This window comes from Chionomys nivalis, chromosome 12, assembly GCF_950005125.1.
Source record: "Chionomys nivalis chromosome 12, mChiNiv1.1, whole genome shotgun sequence".
Taxonomy (NCBI): Eukaryota; Metazoa; Chordata; class Mammalia; order Rodentia; family Cricetidae; genus Chionomys; species Chionomys nivalis.
In genome coordinates this window covers 40,674,411-40,693,594 of record NC_080097.1, presented here as the reverse complement: position 1 = coordinate 40,693,594, position 19,184 = coordinate 40,674,411, and the positions used below count along the sequence as shown (strand labels likewise).

At 36.8% G+C, this 19,184-nt stretch overlaps 2 protein-coding genes across 2 annotated transcripts in view; one reads left to right on the top strand and one right to left on the bottom strand.

Moving 5' to 3' along the window:
- Rb1 (RB transcriptional corepressor 1) overlaps positions 1-19,184 on the bottom strand; it is a 133,264-nt gene that overhangs the window by 36,679 nt on the left and 77,401 nt on the right. The gene's annotated exons all lie outside the window — the stretch shown is intronic.
- Positions 1,991-4,371, top strand: Lpar6 (lysophosphatidic acid receptor 6). The gene has a single exon (XM_057785802.1). It carries the CDS (start codon positions 2,450-2,452, stop codon positions 3,638-3,640), a length of 1,191 nt encoding a protein of 396 aa, XP_057641785.1. The 5' UTR covers positions 1,991-2,449; the 3' UTR covers positions 3,641-4,371.

Here is a 19,184-nt window from a genome sequence, read left to right as displayed (position 1 = left end):
GTGAAAATGAAGGAACAACACAAAATTGATACTCCTAGCAAAACCAGAAATAAGCAGCATGAAAAAGAACTGAAAAGAATGGCTGGGCTGGAGAAATGGCTCACTGGGTGTCAGGTGTGCAAGCAGGTTGTGGCTGTGCTATTAACTCCAGAGGGGTGCAGGGCAGACAGGAGGATCACTAGGGATGGCTGTCTGCAAGGCTAACTCCAGGTTCAGTGAAAGACCCTGGCTCAAAGAAAAAGAATAACAAAATGAGTTGCAGGGCAGAGCACCAACATCCTGACTTCGTGATAAATTTAGATTCTGAAGAATGATAATCCATTCATCAGCAAACACTTCAATTTTTACTAAGGGTAAAGATTTATCTCAAAAATCTGAAATACAAACATGTATTATTGATAATAATAAAAGCCTAATTGATAGTAAGTATGTATTTTAAGCATCAATAATTAAAACATGAAAAAATATATAAATGAACAGTTTAATGAATAACAGTTAAGAAACAGGAATAATATGTGGAAGGATGTCCCAGTACAGAACTAATATATGTTCATATTTTAAATGAGAAAGTATCACTTTCAAAACAAAAGGAAAAGTGAATAGTACCAGGACACACCATTGTATATATTATATAAAAATGACAATAAGGAAACCTAAAAGTAGACCACTCATTTTATATCTTTCCTACAGAGCTATTAACAGAAAAATTTTATCCATTGAGAAGAAAATGTTATTAATTGCTTCTTTGTTCATTACAGCACTCAGAGTTCCTATCTGCCTTCTAATGTGAACACACATATATCTGCTTTCCACACCAAAAGCAATACAAAGAAATTCAGAAGTAAGTAATCTTCCACTATTTCATCATAGGTGAATTCCTAATCAAAACTGATTATAATTCAACATAAAAAGTTGTTAAGTTTCAGAGTAATGTGAATTAAAAGATGCAGAACACATGATTACACTTTAATACTTAAACTAAGGCATGTGTAGAGAAACTTGACCTTAACTGACCAGAAATGAACAGTTTCAGCTCCAACAAGAACCAAGTTTAGGAAGAGCCAAGTTTCAGTAAGAACTGAAATATATCCCAACACTCAGTTAACATGCGAAAGAAGCTAAAGGAAGAGATGGGGAAAATGAAAATTAAAATCATGAACTTAAATTTAGGTAAGCAGCAGATCTTTAATTCTCTATAAATTATTTCAATCAATTTAAGAGGGGGGAAAAGACCGTTTTAGAAAATACTTTCCCATTATGCTTATATTAAGTCACTGGCAAATAAGAGTAATACTGCACCAACTTTTCTCACCACTGAGCTACAATCTCCCAGGAAAAACAAACATTCTTAATGTGTTCTTTGATGTATTAAAAATAACCCTAGAATATCAGTTTCAAAGAAAAATGTTAGAACATTGTTTTATCAATAACTAAAAAGGTACAGGGTTAAAGCTATTCACCATCATGCCACTTGAGTTAAATCTTAACAAGTAATTAAACAAAACAAAACAAAAACCAGAATCCAAGAATGCCAGAACTGCCGGTCCCTCAGCCAAATCCTTTTTATATATAAACTCTTAAGGTCTTGCCTTTTTAAAAATGTCCACTCATATCACCAAGATTTCAATTTATAAATATGCACCCATCTGCATTTTATTTCTTTAAGAAGGAAATATCCAAAGAAGCCGCCTTAAGCTGACATATATATATTTCTCTTTCTTAGTTATCACTAACTAAAACAAAGCAAACCACTTTGGAGAGCTTGCCAGAATCCCCACAAGGCATTTCAGCATAAAAAGAGTTAATGCCTAGCTCAGCTGGACAGCCCGCGACCATTTGCAAGCCTCCTAGGTATATTCCCAGCTCACACATTATCAGATTAAAGGAACTGCAAACAACTGGGTTGAAGGCTTCCTTTGTGGAAACCCAGCCTCTTCTTCCTGTGATGTCATATTACAAATCTAGGAAGCCTTTCTTGCTCACTTCAGAGACAGCCCATCTCACAATACAGCTGGCAAGCTCAGAAAGGCCTCCTTCAGCAAGAGCTAACATGCTCAGGAATTCATTTGGAAATCTTTAAAAGACTCTGCCTATCGCCACCTAGAACCTATACCAAAGTACCAAAACGGAGACTAAGAAGAAGGAAGTGGTGCCAGAGGACGACGGACTGGGACTATTAAGACTCTGAAGTAAGACTGATAACTGTTGCATAAACATTCTGAAGATGAAGACATTTTAACCTTGACGACTGAAGTACAAGTTTACACGAGGACTGGTTGCGGCCAACGTGAAACACAGCTTTTCCTAACGTTTGTGGCTCTATGGGTTGGTTTCCTTGAGTGCCTTTTCTGTCAGTTAACTAAATTCTGGACTCATGGATTTTCTGGAGACCAGAAAATGAGACTATTGTCCTGAAGAATCTACTAGAAACTTTTAAGCAACACATTTCATGTTTCCTCTGAAGACTTCAGAGAAGAAAATATTTATAAGAAGACAAAAAGAAGCAAATAATTTGCAAACCAACTGGCTGTTGCTGCGCCCACGTCTGAATCGCAAAGCCGACTGCTGCAGACAAAGGACTGGCTGTGAGCTGCACTGCCTGACAATGGTAAGCTCCAACGGCTCCCACTGCCCTTACGATGACTCCTTTAAGTACTCTTTGTATGGGTGCATGTTCAGCATGGTGTTTGTGCTTGGCCTGATATCCAATTGTGTTGCGATATACATTTTCATCTGTGCCCTCAAAGTGAGAAATGAAACTACAACGTACATGATTAATCTGGCAATGTCAGATTTGCTTTTCGTCTTTACTTTACCATTTCGGATTTTTTACTTTGCAACTCGGAATTGGCCATTTGGAGATCTTCTCTGTAAGGTTTCAGTAATGCTGTTTTACACCAACATGTATGGAAGCATTCTGTTCTTAACCTGTATCAGTGTAGATCGATTTCTGGCAATCGTCTACCCATTTAAGTCGAAGACTTTAAGAACTAAGCGAAATGCAAAGATTGTTTGCATTGCTGTGTGGCTCACAGTGATGGGAGGAAGTGCACCAGCAGTTTTCTTTCAGTCCACCCACTCTCAGGGTAACAATACCTCAGAAGCCTGCTTTGAGAACTTTCCAGCAGCCACATGGAAAACGTATCTCTCCAGGATTGTGATTTTCATTGAAATAGTGGGGTTTTTTATCCCCTTAATTTTGAACGTAACTTGTTCTAGTATGGTGCTGAGAACTTTAAATAAACCTGTTACATTAAGTAGAAGCAAAATGAACAAAACTAAAGTTTTAAAAATGATTTTTGTACACTTGGTTATATTCTGTTTCTGCTTTGTGCCCTATAACATCAATCTCATTTTCTACTCTCTCATGAGAACGCAGACGTTCGTTAACTGCTCTGTGGCAGCAGCAGTGAGGACAATGTACCCAATCACTCTCTGCATTGCTGTTTCCAACTGCTGCTTTGACCCCATTGTTTACTACTTCACTTCAGACACAATCCAGAATTCAATAAAAATGAAAAACTGGTCTGTTAGAAGAAGTGACTCCAGGTTCTCTGAAGTTCAGGGCACCGAGAATTTTATCCAACACAACCTACAAACCCTAAAAAATAAGATATTTGATAGTGAATCTGCAATATAAGCTGCCTGTCTAAACCACTGGGACTGCTCCGTGTTCAACTGTGAAAACTGTACTCGTGGAAACTATTTCTTCAGCTCCCAAAGAAAAGTGACATATGGACGGTTACATGTTTTTAAAGAAAGTTTGTGTCTGATGTGTTAAACATTAAAATATATTCTATTCTTGTACGCACTCCATGTTCTTGAACCACTTTAATGTGTTTTTTCCTCATTAAAAAAAATCTCTAAATTTAGAGTCTAAAAGCAATTATGATTTAAATAATGTGATATCTGAACTTTTAAATTTGTACTACACAAAATGATTTAATTCAAAATTTGTTAATTTATATGGAACCCATTAGATGTTGTTTAAGTAATAGTTTGCTAAATATATTTCACTTCTATTTCGTTTTAGATTAAAATTACTTATCATGCCTTAAACTGCAAACAACAAAGAAAGCTAAGTTGAAATAGTCAAACCTTTTTAAGAGTATTTCCCCCAGAGAGTTACTGTAGTCCTCTGCATGACATTTTTATCTTTGTAGGCAATTCATAAAACAGTGTCTAACTATACAGTGTATCTTGAAATTGCTATTTTGATTTATATTCTCACCGCAACAACCAATTTCAAAATGATATATACTATTAAAATTTAAATTAAGGAAACTAATAAAATGTGACCTTGCTAGGTAAATTACTTTAAGGAGTAAAATGTTACCAGATACTTAATTTGAAAGTACAACAAAAACTTGTTCTTTCAGTAATGTTGGTCCAGGAATCACCAAGACAGTGAAGTGCAGACTTTTTAGAAAATAATAAATAATCAAAATATTTCAAATATTAAGTGAATGAAAATGTTATTTCAAATGGAAAAAACGTTAACATGTAATGTATTAATTAAGGATATGGCTCCTTACATAGAAAGCAAAAAAACCTAGACCTAACTAAACACAGCTATATTTTTGTTTTTACAGAACATGAAAAGGCATGGCTTTCAGCTAGATCTAGAGAAAAGTACCAGCTACATAAAAACTTTCAGTTTTCAACATACCCTCTCCCAATTTGGCATTTCCAAAGTTAACTGAAAAAGTCTTCATTTTAGAAAAATGATATGTAAATGAATTCTGCATTCAGCCTATATGGTAAAAAACACCTTAATTTTTGAAGTTTGAGTATGGTATGGACAGCTTTTTTGTGATATGTAAGTTTACTTTTTTCTGAGTTTAGGCTGTAATGATTTCAGTCAGACAAAGCGTAATCATTTTCTATCTTAGGCAAGTCCGTGTAATAAATAAATAAATAGTATGTAGAAGTTTTCTTTAGAAACTCAGGGTTTTCAATAGGTGAGACTAAGGGAAAATAAACCCTTAACCAGAACCAAACTGGTGAAGAAATTAAGCATATCCTAAGAGAAGTATGTGCATGTTACATATATGCGCATGTACAAATACGCTGTCAACTGCTTTACTTCTGTTGCCATGAGGTTCCTGTAGTCCGTATCACCCTAAAGGAAATAAATCCATTAGCAGTCTTAAACATACATTGTTGCGTTGAAAGGCAGCTAGCAGTCTACGGGTCAAGAGGAAAGGATCCCAAAGTTCTGGATTTTTCAGAACTTTCTTGGCTCAGGGAAAATGAGGAAACTCTAAGGGAGATCTCAAAGTATGAGTCTTACTTTGAAATACTAGAAAGGTCAAATAACTGTTAGTAGTAAGATCAGTGGAGTTTTTATTTTCTTGTGTGAACAGCATACATGAATCAAAAGTTTTGTAAGATTGTTTTTGTTTTTCAAGACAGAGTTCTCAAATTCTATTTTATTTAACTATTTACCTATTTGCTTATCTAGTACCTACGCTGAGTATTTATTCATGTGGTTCTAATAAATACACACACACACACACACACACACACAAAGTTTGTCTTGTCCCCTCCCAGTGGTGGCACACTTAACTGTCTAAAGTCTCAAAAAAACAAAGTCAGATTTTCTTTGGTCAATATGATACTAACACAAGAATTTAATTTTTTAAAATATTTTTCTTTTCTTTAAGATTTATTTCTTTATTACATATACAGTGTTCTACCTGCATGCCAGAAGAGGGCGCCAAATCTCATTATAGATGATTATAAGCTACCATGTGGTTGCTGGGACTTGAACTCAGGACCTTTGGAAGAGGCAGTCAGTGGTCTTAACTTATTAGCCATCTTTCAAGCCCAAGAATTTAATTCTAGCAGTTACAACCTTAACACTTACTATTTGATTCACCAGTTTTACATTGTACTTGTTAAATCTTTACCATCTAGGTAAGGTCAAACAACTGCTTGAAACAAACAAATAAGCAAAAATTTAAGGCTGCATGTTGGTTATTTGGGTTAAAAAGTTTGCCATGCTTTTACACCTAAGCTGGGTCCCTGGAACCCTCCTAAAGGCAAAGAGCAAGACTGTTCCTGTGTAATGTGCATATCCTTCATGTTTACTGCCTTGTTTTCACCTGGATCATTTATTTCTTAGACTTACTACACCCTTCCTTTTTCCTTTTTTCTCTTTTTTCCTAGACTATGACAGTTTCACTTTTCTTAAGGTCCAGAATATCCTCTTCTTTGGGTCTCTTTCTAAAGTATATTCTCTAGTAACTTCTGAAAACTGTCCTCATGTATGATAAAGAATACTAGACCATCAAATATCTAGTATTCTTGATGAAAATTGCAATGATGATCTGCATCTCATTTTCCACAAATAATTTTTAATTTTCTCATTAACTTAACTCTGATTTTTATTTTTATTTGTTGGAGGAAGTCACTTGTTCGTCCAGGACACCCAGAACCAAAATAACTACAAAGAAACTATATTAATTAAATCACTGGCCCATTAGCTCTAGCTTCTTATTGGCTAACTCTTACATATTAATTTAACCCATTTCTATTAATCTGTATTATCACCACGATGTCGTGGCCTACTAGTAAAGTTTCAGCACATCTATCTCAGCCGGCAGCTCCATGGCGTGTGTCTCTCTCTCTGCCTTCCTTTTCTCAGCATTCAGTCCAGTTTTCCCCGTCTACCTAAGTTCTGCCCTATCAACAGGTCAAGACAGTTTCTTTATTTATTAACCAATAAAAGCAACACATAGACAGAAGGACCTTCCACACTATTTCCCCTTTTGTGTTTAAACAAAAAGGAAGGCAACTTTAACATAGTAAAATTACATATAACAAAACAGTTACCAAGCAAGAATTACAGTTACAGTATTTATATCTACTTTATCTTTTATCGCAACTAAGGAAAACTATAACTATAAATTCTTCAACTCCATCAAAGACTCCTGAAGAATATAATGTTACCTAAGTAAACAGGAAGTACATTGTAAGCAACTTCCAAAACTCTAGAATTGACAGAGACATCGCACTGCCTGGACAGTCAAGTTTTTCTGTACATTGGAGCATCCATCTTCAGCCTACTGGTCCATGGTATCCAGTAGACTTTTGCGTGAAACAGAAAATTTCAAAGACAGTTCCACCTATATTGGCAGTCTGTCAGTCACTTTCTTCTGTGTCCTGCTTTGTTTTTTGAGTGAGAGGTTTTCTGGGTAGCCCTGGCTGCACTGGAACTCACTTTGTAGATTAGGCTGGCCTGAACTCATAAAGATCCACCTGCCTCTGCCTCCCAAGTGCTCAGATCAAAGGCATGAACCACCACCATCACCACCTGGTTTTAACTGATTTTTGACCAAATGTATACTCCTCATCATGCTTAGCACACCAAGTGGGACTTTTTTTGTCTAAAGCTTCCATATTCTCATTAGCTTTAGAAAATTTTATTCCATTATTTTTATTATATTCTTCCCTTGATTTTTTTCCCCCTGACATTTACTGAAGAGAAGAAAAAGAAAAAAATGGACCAAGAATGCCTTGGTATCAAGATAAGAAGCAATGTAACCTAATCCAAGAGTACAAGTGTTTCTTGTATTTCTTTTCGGGAAAAATTATCTCTACATCCCTAGCTCACTGAAATCTGTTACAGAAGTATCAAAGTAACTGATCCTGCTCTGATTCTCTCTTTGACATCAACAGGAAACTGCAGGTCTGGCTGTTTATGTGTATACAAAATCTGAATGTGGGCTGGCTAGGCATATATAGATGGTCCCTGACTTATAATGGCTTGGCTTACTGTTTTCTTTATAATAGCATGAATGAAGTATGCATTACATCGAAACCTTACTTCAAACTGGATTTTTATCTTTTCTCGGGTCAGGAACATGTCCCATGATATCTCCTCAATACTAGGTGACATCAGAGTCACAAGCATCCCAGTAGCCACTTAAAGACAGGCCAAACAAGTTACTTTTCGGGTTAAAGGTATCAAACTCATAACTTGCAATGGGTTTATGAGGACATTTCCCACAATTAGATTAGAACAATTTATATTTGTGTAGATTATGCACTGCACAATAGAACTAGGCTTCAGCCCAAATTCTGCACACTTCTGATTTACCAGCACAGGGGCAAGTGCACTTTAAACCTCCTGAGAGACTGGCATAGCTCCCTGGGGCAAGGGGCCAAGGACTTCATTGTTCTCAGACCACTAACAGCAATATCTAGAAACATGGTAAAATAAAAAATTCTTGAACTTCAACTGGAAAACTTTGGGGTTCTGCCCAACAATCATAATCTGTGTTTTGACAATACCCCCAGATAATTTGATAAATGCCGGCTTGTACTCCAGAAATTTCTTCCAGTTATTGACAACTCTTGTATTTGGTTAGAAGCCAAAGCTCCCATAGTGCTGAAAACACTCTGCTGTGTGTGTTCTTAGTATCGTGGTCTATTATACGCTGTTACAGCCATCAAAACACCCTCATTTCATTTTTATCCTGGAAAATGAAGTAATCCCTCTACTTCCATTGTTCCTTTCCACGTGATGGAGATCCCAGAGTTTGTCCTGTATAATGTGTGCTTGTGTGAGAATTTGTTTCTTTTTTGTTGTTCTATAAGGTCCGAGGACAGAGGAAGTAGAAGTATGTGGTCAGAAGTCTGTTAGTTTGAACTAGAAAAATTATTTTAAGAAACAAGTATAGAAAAGAAGGTTAGCTGGATAGGAACAAAAAGAAGGAGGAAAGGGAAGGGAGAGGGGAGAAAAGAAGGAACAGTCTGAGTTACACATGGAAAGTCATGCTATTAAAAGCCTTTGGTAAAACCAAAGGATTCTTTCATAACTCTTTTCATTATAAGCAATATAATCTTCAAAATAATCTTTTAAAGAAAGAATACTTTTACAACTAATTTTACATCAGTATTAGCTCACAGTTTAAAACATAAAGATCAATGTCTCAAAACTATAATATGTGTAGTATTTTAAAATTTAGAAACTTTTATGTAATATGAACAATAAAATATTCACCCTGAACAAAATTGTAGGCTGCTCAAGGGGAAGGTATAATACCTGATGAACAGAACAAGGAGCTGATTTAACTAAAAATGGCTGCTTAGCACTTAGCACTAAAATTATACCACTTGGCTAAAGTCACTCATGTAATTTCTGCTGGTGGCTACAATAACTGGCTTCAAAATCAGGCTATACTTTATGAAGAAGTCCTCAGGACTTCAAAATCGGGCTATACTTTATGAAGAAGTCCTCAGGACTTCAAAATCGGGCTATACTTTATGAAGAAGTCCTTAGGACTCCTTCAGATCAAAAAAGACTAAAACACATACAACTGAGTACAATTATAGCTACTGAGCAAATAAAAACAATAAGATTTTTTAAAAAAATAAATTAAAAAAAGGGAAAAGAAGACAGTTGCAAAGGCCAGGGAGAACACATTTGCAAGCCATGCTACCTCAGTCTCCACAAGCATGGAGCCATTATCTTTCATTTGAATTTAACTATAGAAAAGTTTCTTTCAGAAGAGTTTGTTAAACGTACAAATCAGACGATTTGCTCCACAAGCACATAGTGCTAACAAATGTCCAATCCGGAAAGATAAAGCAAAAGCTATTTTCAGGAACAAATGAATCCAAAGACTCCTATCCTTAGTCCTTCCTCTGACGCTCTCATTTCAATGCTTACAGAAAAAAAAAATCAAAATAAAAACAATGAATTTAAAAACTAGCATTTCTTAATATGAAAAGGAAAAAAAATCCCAAATTATCTAAAATATGCTAAAGCATAACAATAAAAATGACCAAGCATTACAGTTCCAAAAATAAAAGTATTGTAATTTAAACTTATTTAAATTACATATTATAATTTAAAAAATAATAATCTATGTCTTTAATCCCAGCACTTGGGAGGCAGAGGCAGGCGGATCTCTGCCAACCTGGTCTACAAGAGCTAGTTCTAGGAAAAAAAAAAAAAAACCAATAATCTGTTAGATTTTTAAAAAAAGAAAACAAAAAAATCTTACAGAGAAATTCTGTTTCATATGATTTTTTTTCCCTAGATAAGAAACAAACCTTGGGTCTTAGGCATGTTAAACAAGTATTCTATCTTGCCATGCATGTCCAGCCCTGAGTTTTACCTAACAGTGGCTATTCTGGAACTCAATACTCTCCTGCCTCAGCCTTTTAAATGCTTAGGTTACAGATATACACCACGCCTAGCTTCTTTGTTGTATTTTAATGAAAGGTAAAAAACAAACAAACAAAAAAACACTTAAAAAAATCACTTAAAATTTAGCAATAATGATTTCAAAAATCCAGAAGAGTAAGAAACAAACCTATTTTCTGTTCTACATTTCATCACCAGTGTTTTGTTTATTAACTTTTAAATTATTTGTTTTATTGTGCTGGGGTGTGGGGAGAACATGTACACACCGTGGAAGCTGAGTCTCTTCCTCCACCATGCGGGTACGAGAGACTACACTCAAGCTGTCAGCCTTTACTCGCTGAGCTGTACATCTATCACTTCTAGCAATACAGGGAAAGCAAAACAAAATAGAACAACTTCTGATATTTGGTCATTTTAAAACAAAACTAGGAAACATTAAAAACCATTAAGTAAATTTAAAGAACATATATGCAAGTGCCATAAGCACACATGTTGAAGAGACTGAACTGCAGGGCCCAGAGGGATAGCCAGGCCATAAATGTTCAGAAAAGAGAAGTGACAGAAGCTGTGCTGTTTTACAAATAGAAATAAGTAGCTATGATGACTTAGAGACAACTGCCTTGTTTTATTGCCTCTTACTCACAACTGTCTTACTCTGCTGGAAAAACCCAGAGACTACCCAGTTAAGATAAATGTTTCATAAGAGATTTCTCTTTTGCTTGCACATCCAGAACTCTATCCTCACTATACTAGTCAAGAAATGACAAGTTGAACGTAGAGATTTCGGAACTGTATGACCTATAATGACCTTCTAAATTAGAGAAGTTATACTTCCATCCCACGGGTAAAGGACAGAAGACACTTCTTAACCATTCTATGGTTGTCCCTTGTCCGTTTCGTACTTGAACAGTGAACTAGCACTGCCCTGGGGTAATTACTGACATGAATCATAAGCAAAGTAATCTAATAAATTCTAACTGCCATGTAACAGCCAAGAGTGGCCACATGTAAGAAAGCTGGGACTCAATGACCTCCCCCACACCCCGGAATATTTACTACTTGGAGAAGGCCACAGGGTGGAGGAAGCAGAGAAGGGAAAAGTTCTCAAAGTGGGGGAGCAAGCTAGAATAAACAATCCCAGACTTCTGTGTCCCCAGTTGTTCTTCTTAAATCACTGCATAGGTGAGGAAAGAGAATAAAGCAAAGGAAATCACAATTAGGTGTGGTATTTCTCAATATCCTTTGCATAAATGCTGATTCATTATCCCTCACAACAGTTCTGAAGCTTAGTATATCTCCACTTACAGAATAGAAAACTTAATGGAGTGAGCCATGATTTGCTTAAAAATTCTCAGGGTTTACTCCTCAAGGCTTCCATGAGTAAATGAAGTCCAGCAGCCCAAATCCCAGGCGCCTGTGATGGAAACAGCAAGAGGCAAGCAAAAGCATACAAGGAAAGAAATCTATCACTATGACCCATATGACCCACATAGCATGTGACTAATCACGTGTAAAGGTGGCACAGAAGTTGGGAGGAGACCACAGCCAGAGCCTCAGGTTGTGTTTCCCACCTACTCTGTGTCTTGGTTTCTTCACCTATGAAAGCAGGAGCTCCTACTTCAAAAGCTCTAAGAAGTAAATAAATTTACACACAACAGGCACTGTTTTGCAGTGCCTGTACACATTGCCTCTTACTGTTCTTACATCAACTATTTTATGTGGGGGGGGCATCATTTTGATGCTGGCCTATATGAAGATCAGGAAAATTCCAAAGATATGTGACTGATTTTTTCCCCCTAAGCATTGCTTCCTAAACCAAGGTTCCACATGTTATTGAAATGCATTTTTAAATAGCTATATTGATTGACCAGTTGACTGGTTTTTATTTTTCGAGACAGGATCTCACTATGTACCTCTAGCTGGCTTGAAACTCAGTATACAGTGACCAGGTATACATCACTACATCGTGCCTTGGATTTTTTAAAAAATATTTATTTATTTATTTATTATATATACAATATTCTGTCTGCATGTATTCCTACAGGCCAGAAGAGGGCACCAGACCTCATTACAGATGGTTGTGAGCCACCATGTGGTTGCCGGGAATTGAACTCAGGACCTTTGGAAGAACAGGCAATGCTCTTAACCACTGAGCCATCTCTTCAGCCCTGACTTTTTTTTTTTTTAATTTCTTAATTTGTTTAGTACTTTAAGCCAATGCACAAACTAAGAGGATAGGTAATATATATTGTTTGGATGGTGTGGTGGAGAAGGGACAAGGTAAATAGACTATTTATATTTATCCATAGTGAAATCCAGCAATTCACAGTGCCCGTGTGTTAAAGGAGACAAACACATGAAGAAAAGACTTAGAGTCAAGTACTAGAAATCATTTAAACAAAGATTTAGACATGGAAAACATATTATGTTCAAAACCATAATCAGAGCCAGGAGGCAGTGGTGCACACCTTTAATCCCAGCACTCCTCAGGCAGAGGCACGAGATCTCTGAATTCAAGGCCAGCCTGGTTTACAAGGTAAGTTCCAGGACAAACAGGGTTACACAGAGAAACCCTGTCTTGGAAAACAAAAACCATAATCAGGTCTCCAACAGGGTTTAGGTTTTCAAAAGCATTTGTAAAAAAGATTTCTACTGATTTACAACAGTTGTTCTCCTTTCTGTAGGTTTTCTTTTTGAACATATTTTGTAATGTAGAGAATCTTATATAAACACCCTTAGTTCTTTATTAACTATGCACAATTATTAAATTGGCCTTCTGTTTTAGCTCTTCTAAAGTGGTCATATATGCATACCTCAATGGATAATAATAAAGTAATTATTCACTATGCTATCTTCAATTTTATCTGTATTTCTACTGAAGATCTAGATATTTTAATTCTGCCTAGCATTTTCTTTAGAGTGTAGTAGGTATATTGTTCTTTGTCACATTCAGTGTCTGAACACACATTATCCATTGTCATGGAATAAAGGAATTGTGAATGACTTAACAGAAATAACCTGGTAGAGCAACAGAGCACTTTACTACAAATCATCATGGGATTTTCAGTTAAGCCAACTTGGTTTCAAATACCAACTGGGTGACCTAATAGACATTATTTAACCTTCCTGAACCAGTTCCCACATTTAGAGGATGGTAAGAATACTTATCGTCAACTCATAGAATTATTATGACAATTACAATAGGCAAACACTCTTGATGAACAGAACACTGAAGCTGGTTAATAAATGTGGAATGTCTATATTCACTGTCTCTTTCCTCACAGGCAAACTAAGAATCATGACTATATTTTCTTTTTGCCTTTAGAGAACCAACAGAATCTTACCTGAAAGTCCTTTAAGAATTTAAATTCATCTGAAATCAGTCATCAAGTATCCTGCTACTCTATGGAGTAGGAAAGGGCTCATGAGCCTCTACCCCTCCTAAGGAGATATTAACAGTTGATGGCTTCTGGGGGAGGAACAGTCCATTTCCTTTAGAGATTTAGCCTCTGGTAGGCTGGTCATGCTCCACGGGTAGCCCCATAGCCATGAGTATATAGACCCAATGGGTTACTTTAGAGAAGGACAACCACTTGGGAAAGCGGGGTTGGGGGAGAGGTGGAAAGTGATTCTGGGAGAAGGTGGGGGGAGGAGTGAAGGTGAATATGATAAAAATACATTGTAAAAAATCTCTAATAAAAATTTATTTAAGTAGGGTGATCATAGCACACGCCTTTAATCCCGGCACTCAGAAGATAGAGGCAGGAGGATCTCTGAGTTGGAGGACAGCCTGGTCTACAAAGTAAGTTCCAGAACAACCAGGGAGGTTACATAGAGAAACTCTATCTCAAAACAAAAACAAACCATAAAAAATTAAATTTGAAAGAAAGAATGAAGGAAATAAAGAAGGGAGTGAGGGAGGAAAAGAGGAAGGAAAGATCTTGCTACCCCAGAGAGTGACCCAGGCATGAACAGCAGGAGGAATTTGTTGAAAATCCTGAGTCTTGACCCATCCAGACCTCCTTAAGAAGAATCTGTATGTTTAAAGATCTCCAGATGGTTCCTATGTTCAATAAAGTTTGAAATGCACTACCAAAAAAAAGTCCTTAACATGGAAAAACATGCTGTCAAAGTTTGTCACATATCTTAGAGAACAAAGGGTATGTACAATAGTACATTAGAGATTTAATTAGCTTACGAGAGGAAGTTACAGGCAACCTCTTTTTTTGTAGGGAGTGTTTGGAGACAGGATTGCCCTGGTTGTCTTGGAATTCTTGAACTCAGAGAGATCCACCTATCTCTGCCTCCTATATATTTAATCCTTAGGATTGAATTCTTGCACCATCACTGTCTGTCTCAAAGGGTAGCTTCTTATAGACTGGTAATATAACTGTCACAGCAAAAGAGACATTCTAAAAACAGACACTCATGCCTGTCTCTGACTATCAAACTACTGAAACAATGGAACCCAAATTAAAATTTCCTAGGAATTCCAGACTGAAGGAAGGAAAGGCTGAATCATTGTATCAGGAAGAGGAGTCTCTTGCCTTCTTCAAAGAAATCTTACATAGTCTTGACAACTTAACAATAAACCAAGTTGATGAGTGGGACCACACCTTGAAGACTGCTGAGTTAGGCATGCCTCTTGGACCTTGTTTCAGGACCCAAAGATAGACTTGGCCGTAACAGAACCCCATTTGTTCCTCTTCCCAATGTGCCACACAGAATAATTTGTCTTCCTTTGTGTTTTACTATTACTCATCTCTTATTTGTTTATTGGAGACAAGTGACCAAGCATAGCTTGTTGGGGTTTCCAGAGCTCAGGTTTTAACCCCCAGAATTCTGGTGATAGTAAGACAATAAAACAATGAGAAATAACAAGCCATCTGTGGAACGCAAGATGAGAATTCCTCACTGATAAAAGGTACAAAGGCATGTGCTTAACACAGACAAGAATTATGGATTAATTTAAAATAAAAGTTAGTTAACAAAAATCCTGAGATAATAGGCCAAGGAATTTATATTTAAACAAAACAAAACAAACAAACCATCAAACAAAAACAACTCATCTGTGAGAAGAGGACAAGTAGAGGAAAAGCACTGGGTAAAAAAGAACAACATTTGGGTCTGGAGAGCTTGTTCACTGGCACAGAGCACCAGATACTCCTATAGAAGACCCAGTTAACATTCCAGTACCCACATGGTGGCTCACAAAAGCCATAATTTCAAATCTGGAGGATATGGTATCTTCTTCTAATCTCCACAGGCACCGGACACACAACTGGTATACACACATGTAAGCAAAACACCACACATATGACATAAAATAAATAAATCTAAGAAAAACATTTAAGCCGTAACATTCTCAAAAAGCAAATGAGGACTCCAGTGTATTAACATAATAATGTCTACAATGGTATCTTTGGCTTGAAAGCAAAAGTACTAAAATATGCTTTGCTAAAGAAGAAAGGAAGAATGCACTCTGTTTCAAGAATTCTCCTAGTCCCACCACCACACAAAGCTAGTACATAGTTCCCTGGTGTACTCCCTTTTATAAAATACCTCCTTTACTAAGAGGGCTAGTTTTTTTTATTTTTGTCAAGAGTAATTTGGGGAGGGGTTTCTTGGTGTATTTTCAGTTTGTTTCTAAGGCATGGTTTCCCTCTGTAGCCCAGGCATGACTGAAACTCGTAAAACAAGCTGTTGCTGCAGCCGTTGAGTGTTGGGTGTAACACAACTTTTAGGGCTACTTTCACATTCATCTATCACTGCACATTTTCAAAACCACTGCAGGTCTCTTCTCATCCATGTGCGATTACTATTTTGACTCTTGTCCATTTTTTTTTCTTTTTTTTTTTTCCACGGCACAGCACAGTAATTCACTTCTCTACTAGATCACAAGCTCCTTGGAGGCTTGGGGCTGTTTCTCATGTCATGTTTATTTCACTTGGGCAATTACAGTTCTTTCAAAATAGCTGATGTGCAGGCTATCATGTCCTTATCAAAAAAATAAAAGAATGGAACCAAAGAACAAAAAATTGAGACCTTTGTATCATCTTTTTTTTTAAAAAAAAGAATTTTTATTTAATCATTTATAAACTATGAGGAATGAGAATACGGATTCACATTCAACAGTGATAAATAATTCTGAACCTTTAAATAATTTTCTAAAAACATTATCTTTGTAGTAGAAGGACTTGAATCTCTTTGTCTGTCTGAACTGGTTCCATTCCCAGCACTACCAACCATCAAATAAAATGGACAATGAAAAAAATTAAAATGTATGCATCAATTTACAAAGGAAGAAAAAAAAGATGATGGGGGGGAGAGTCTTCTGTTTTGTGTTAATTTCATTGGTTAAATAAAGAGACTGCTTTGGCCCTTTAATAGGACAGAAAATTAGGTAGGCAGAGTAAACAGAACAGAATGCTGGGAGAAAGAAACAGAGTCAGGCAGTTGCCATGATTCTCCCACTCCAGACAGACGCAGATTAAGATCCTTCCTGGTAAGCCAGCTCGTGGTGCTACACAGAATATTAGAAATGGGTTAGATCAATATGTAAGAGTTAGCCAATAAGAGGCTAGAACTAATGGGCCAAGCAGTGTTTAAAAGAATACAGTTTCTGTGTAATTATTTCGGGGCATAAGCTAGCCCGCAGCTCCTTCAACAAAAAGACATTGGATTGTACATGAAAGAGCTAGAACCTAAAATTTAAGTTTTCTTATCCCGTATCTTACATCAGACATGCCACCTCCCAGTGAAGTAGACTATTTGGTCTATTTCAGAGATGAAATAACTCTGTGGCTAAATAAGTAGGCTAGAGAGAAGGGTTATGATACGACAGCCAAACTATTATAGCCCCTGCAAAAAGGCTAAGTTTTTCTGTAAGGCAATAGAAGATACTGTAGGTTCTTGTATAGAAAGAAGGCATGAACAAACTTAAAAAGATTAATTTGTAATAAAGTAGAAGGTAGAAGGCAGCACAAGATACCTTTCAAAACGGTTACTATGATGTAAAAACCCAGATATTCAAAATAAACACGTGAGAGACACAGTAAAGTGTTTTTCCGAGAAATCACAGTGCTCTACATTGCACACACACACACACACACACACACACACAAAGGGAAAATTTTAAACTAGTGGAAAAGCAGATATTGGGAAGCCAATGTGATACCAAATAATAAAGCAGTGCAGAGGGTGAAGGCCTCATAGCAAACACACAGGGGGAAAGGCCAAGATAGCAATGCCCCTACTCTACTCAAGGCCGGCTGAATAAGCAGTGCCAGTGCTGAAGGCACAGGGCACTCAGAGTAACCGAGGACTCACTAGATGCTAGATGTTCATTATACCAGCAACATATGAAGTTTATACGTAGAATGACATTATAATAGAGAATTCATGGAAAGCTCATGCTATGAAATGAGCCAAAAGCTGACCCTAAGGTAACATCAAAGCCCCAAACATTTTACACCATGGGGTCATCAACTTGCTAAGCTTTCTCTTTCCTCCAGCCTGCTTCCAAGCCCTTACTTCAAGGCCTTTGATAAACTCTGTTTTCTGCTGCAACTATGCACTTCTCCACAGTATTTTCCTTTTCAGAAATGCAAGAACCTGCATCAGTCATTATCAAATCGTATTCTGAATAAAATAAATATTTTCAACTTTGACTATGAAGCCACATCTCCCACATCACCCAGAAACGAACTAGTTAATTGTGGAAACTAAAAGTGTGATATTGAGGATAAACTGGATCATGGTAAGAAGGGTTAAAACCTTAGTTATGTTTTCAGAAAGAAGTGGTTTTAAGGATAAAAAAATCAACACAAAAGATTTTCATTATAGTTACCTATTATTATGTAATTGTATACCCTGCTTGTTTCATTGTCTAAACCCATATTTTCAAAAACTAGTAAACTCAATAATCATTATCTTACAATTCAATTGTCATCCTCTAAGATACAGTTCTTTGTAAACTGTAACTTTAAAAAAAACCTTTAAAAATAAAAAGAGCCAGCACATTGACTGAGGGTGAGCACTAAACCCTTTGTGCAGAGTGCTCTGGAGGTTAACGATTCTCCAGGGAAATACACAACACAGATCCTTTCTTGGCTTTTACAGAGTCCCAGGCTTTTCTCCCTTTTGTGTTCACTTCCTGTCAAGTGTGACATTTCAAAAGGATACTAAAGCATCTTAGAAATCTGTTTATGAGTGTCACCAATTCAGGACTCAAAAGGCCTGAGTGACTCACTACCGCAGTGCGGTGTGTAATACGATTGTCATCTACCATTTGAAATAGTGAAACTGCATGAGCAAACTTGCTTGCATTTGTGACCGAACAGAATTCAAAGTAATGAGTCAGCCATGTTTGACCAATTTACAGGAAACAACTTTCTTCTGATTTTCTAAAATGTCTTAGGAGACAATGAACGACTAGTACTTCTGTGTCCCCACAGAGAAAGTCATGTTCCAGACCGCAGGAAAACAGGAACACTGTCCTAAACATTCCTCATGGACTTTGACTTCATATTTACAGATATTTCATCAATCGTGGAGATCTGCATTTAGAAACTGACAGCCCTGCTAAAGAAGCAGGAACCAGAATTTTAAAAACAATTATACAACTGAACAAAATAAATAAAACAATAGTTTTAAAGTGTTAAATAAAAGGACCAAGATCCAACTCAACGTACATGTTGAGCCATCATTGCTGTAGCTTCCTACATAGAAAGTGTCCAGGCCACAACACAGAAAAGAACGGAAATGGAACCCACTGGTCCCCAACACACAGAAACCAACAATGCTGAGGTGACAGAATTAACAGAATGGGAGAGCTTCAGAGGTCTGTGCAGACCCACTTTAGCTAGGTCACAAACAGTACACACCCAAGATTTAACTATCCAGTACTAACAGGGAGCCCTAGGAAGGAATGGAGCCCTCGTTGTGAGAGGCTCACAAATTCTGATTTCTACAAACCACAGTGGACACGCCTGGAATCTATCTATAAGCATTAGGCAAAGTGCTC

Excerpts from the sequence above, each read along its gene's own strand:
- Lpar6 (XM_057785802.1), top strand. The coding sequence starts at position 2,450 with ATGTTTCCTCTGAAGACTTCAGAGAAGAAAATATTTATAAGAAGACAA.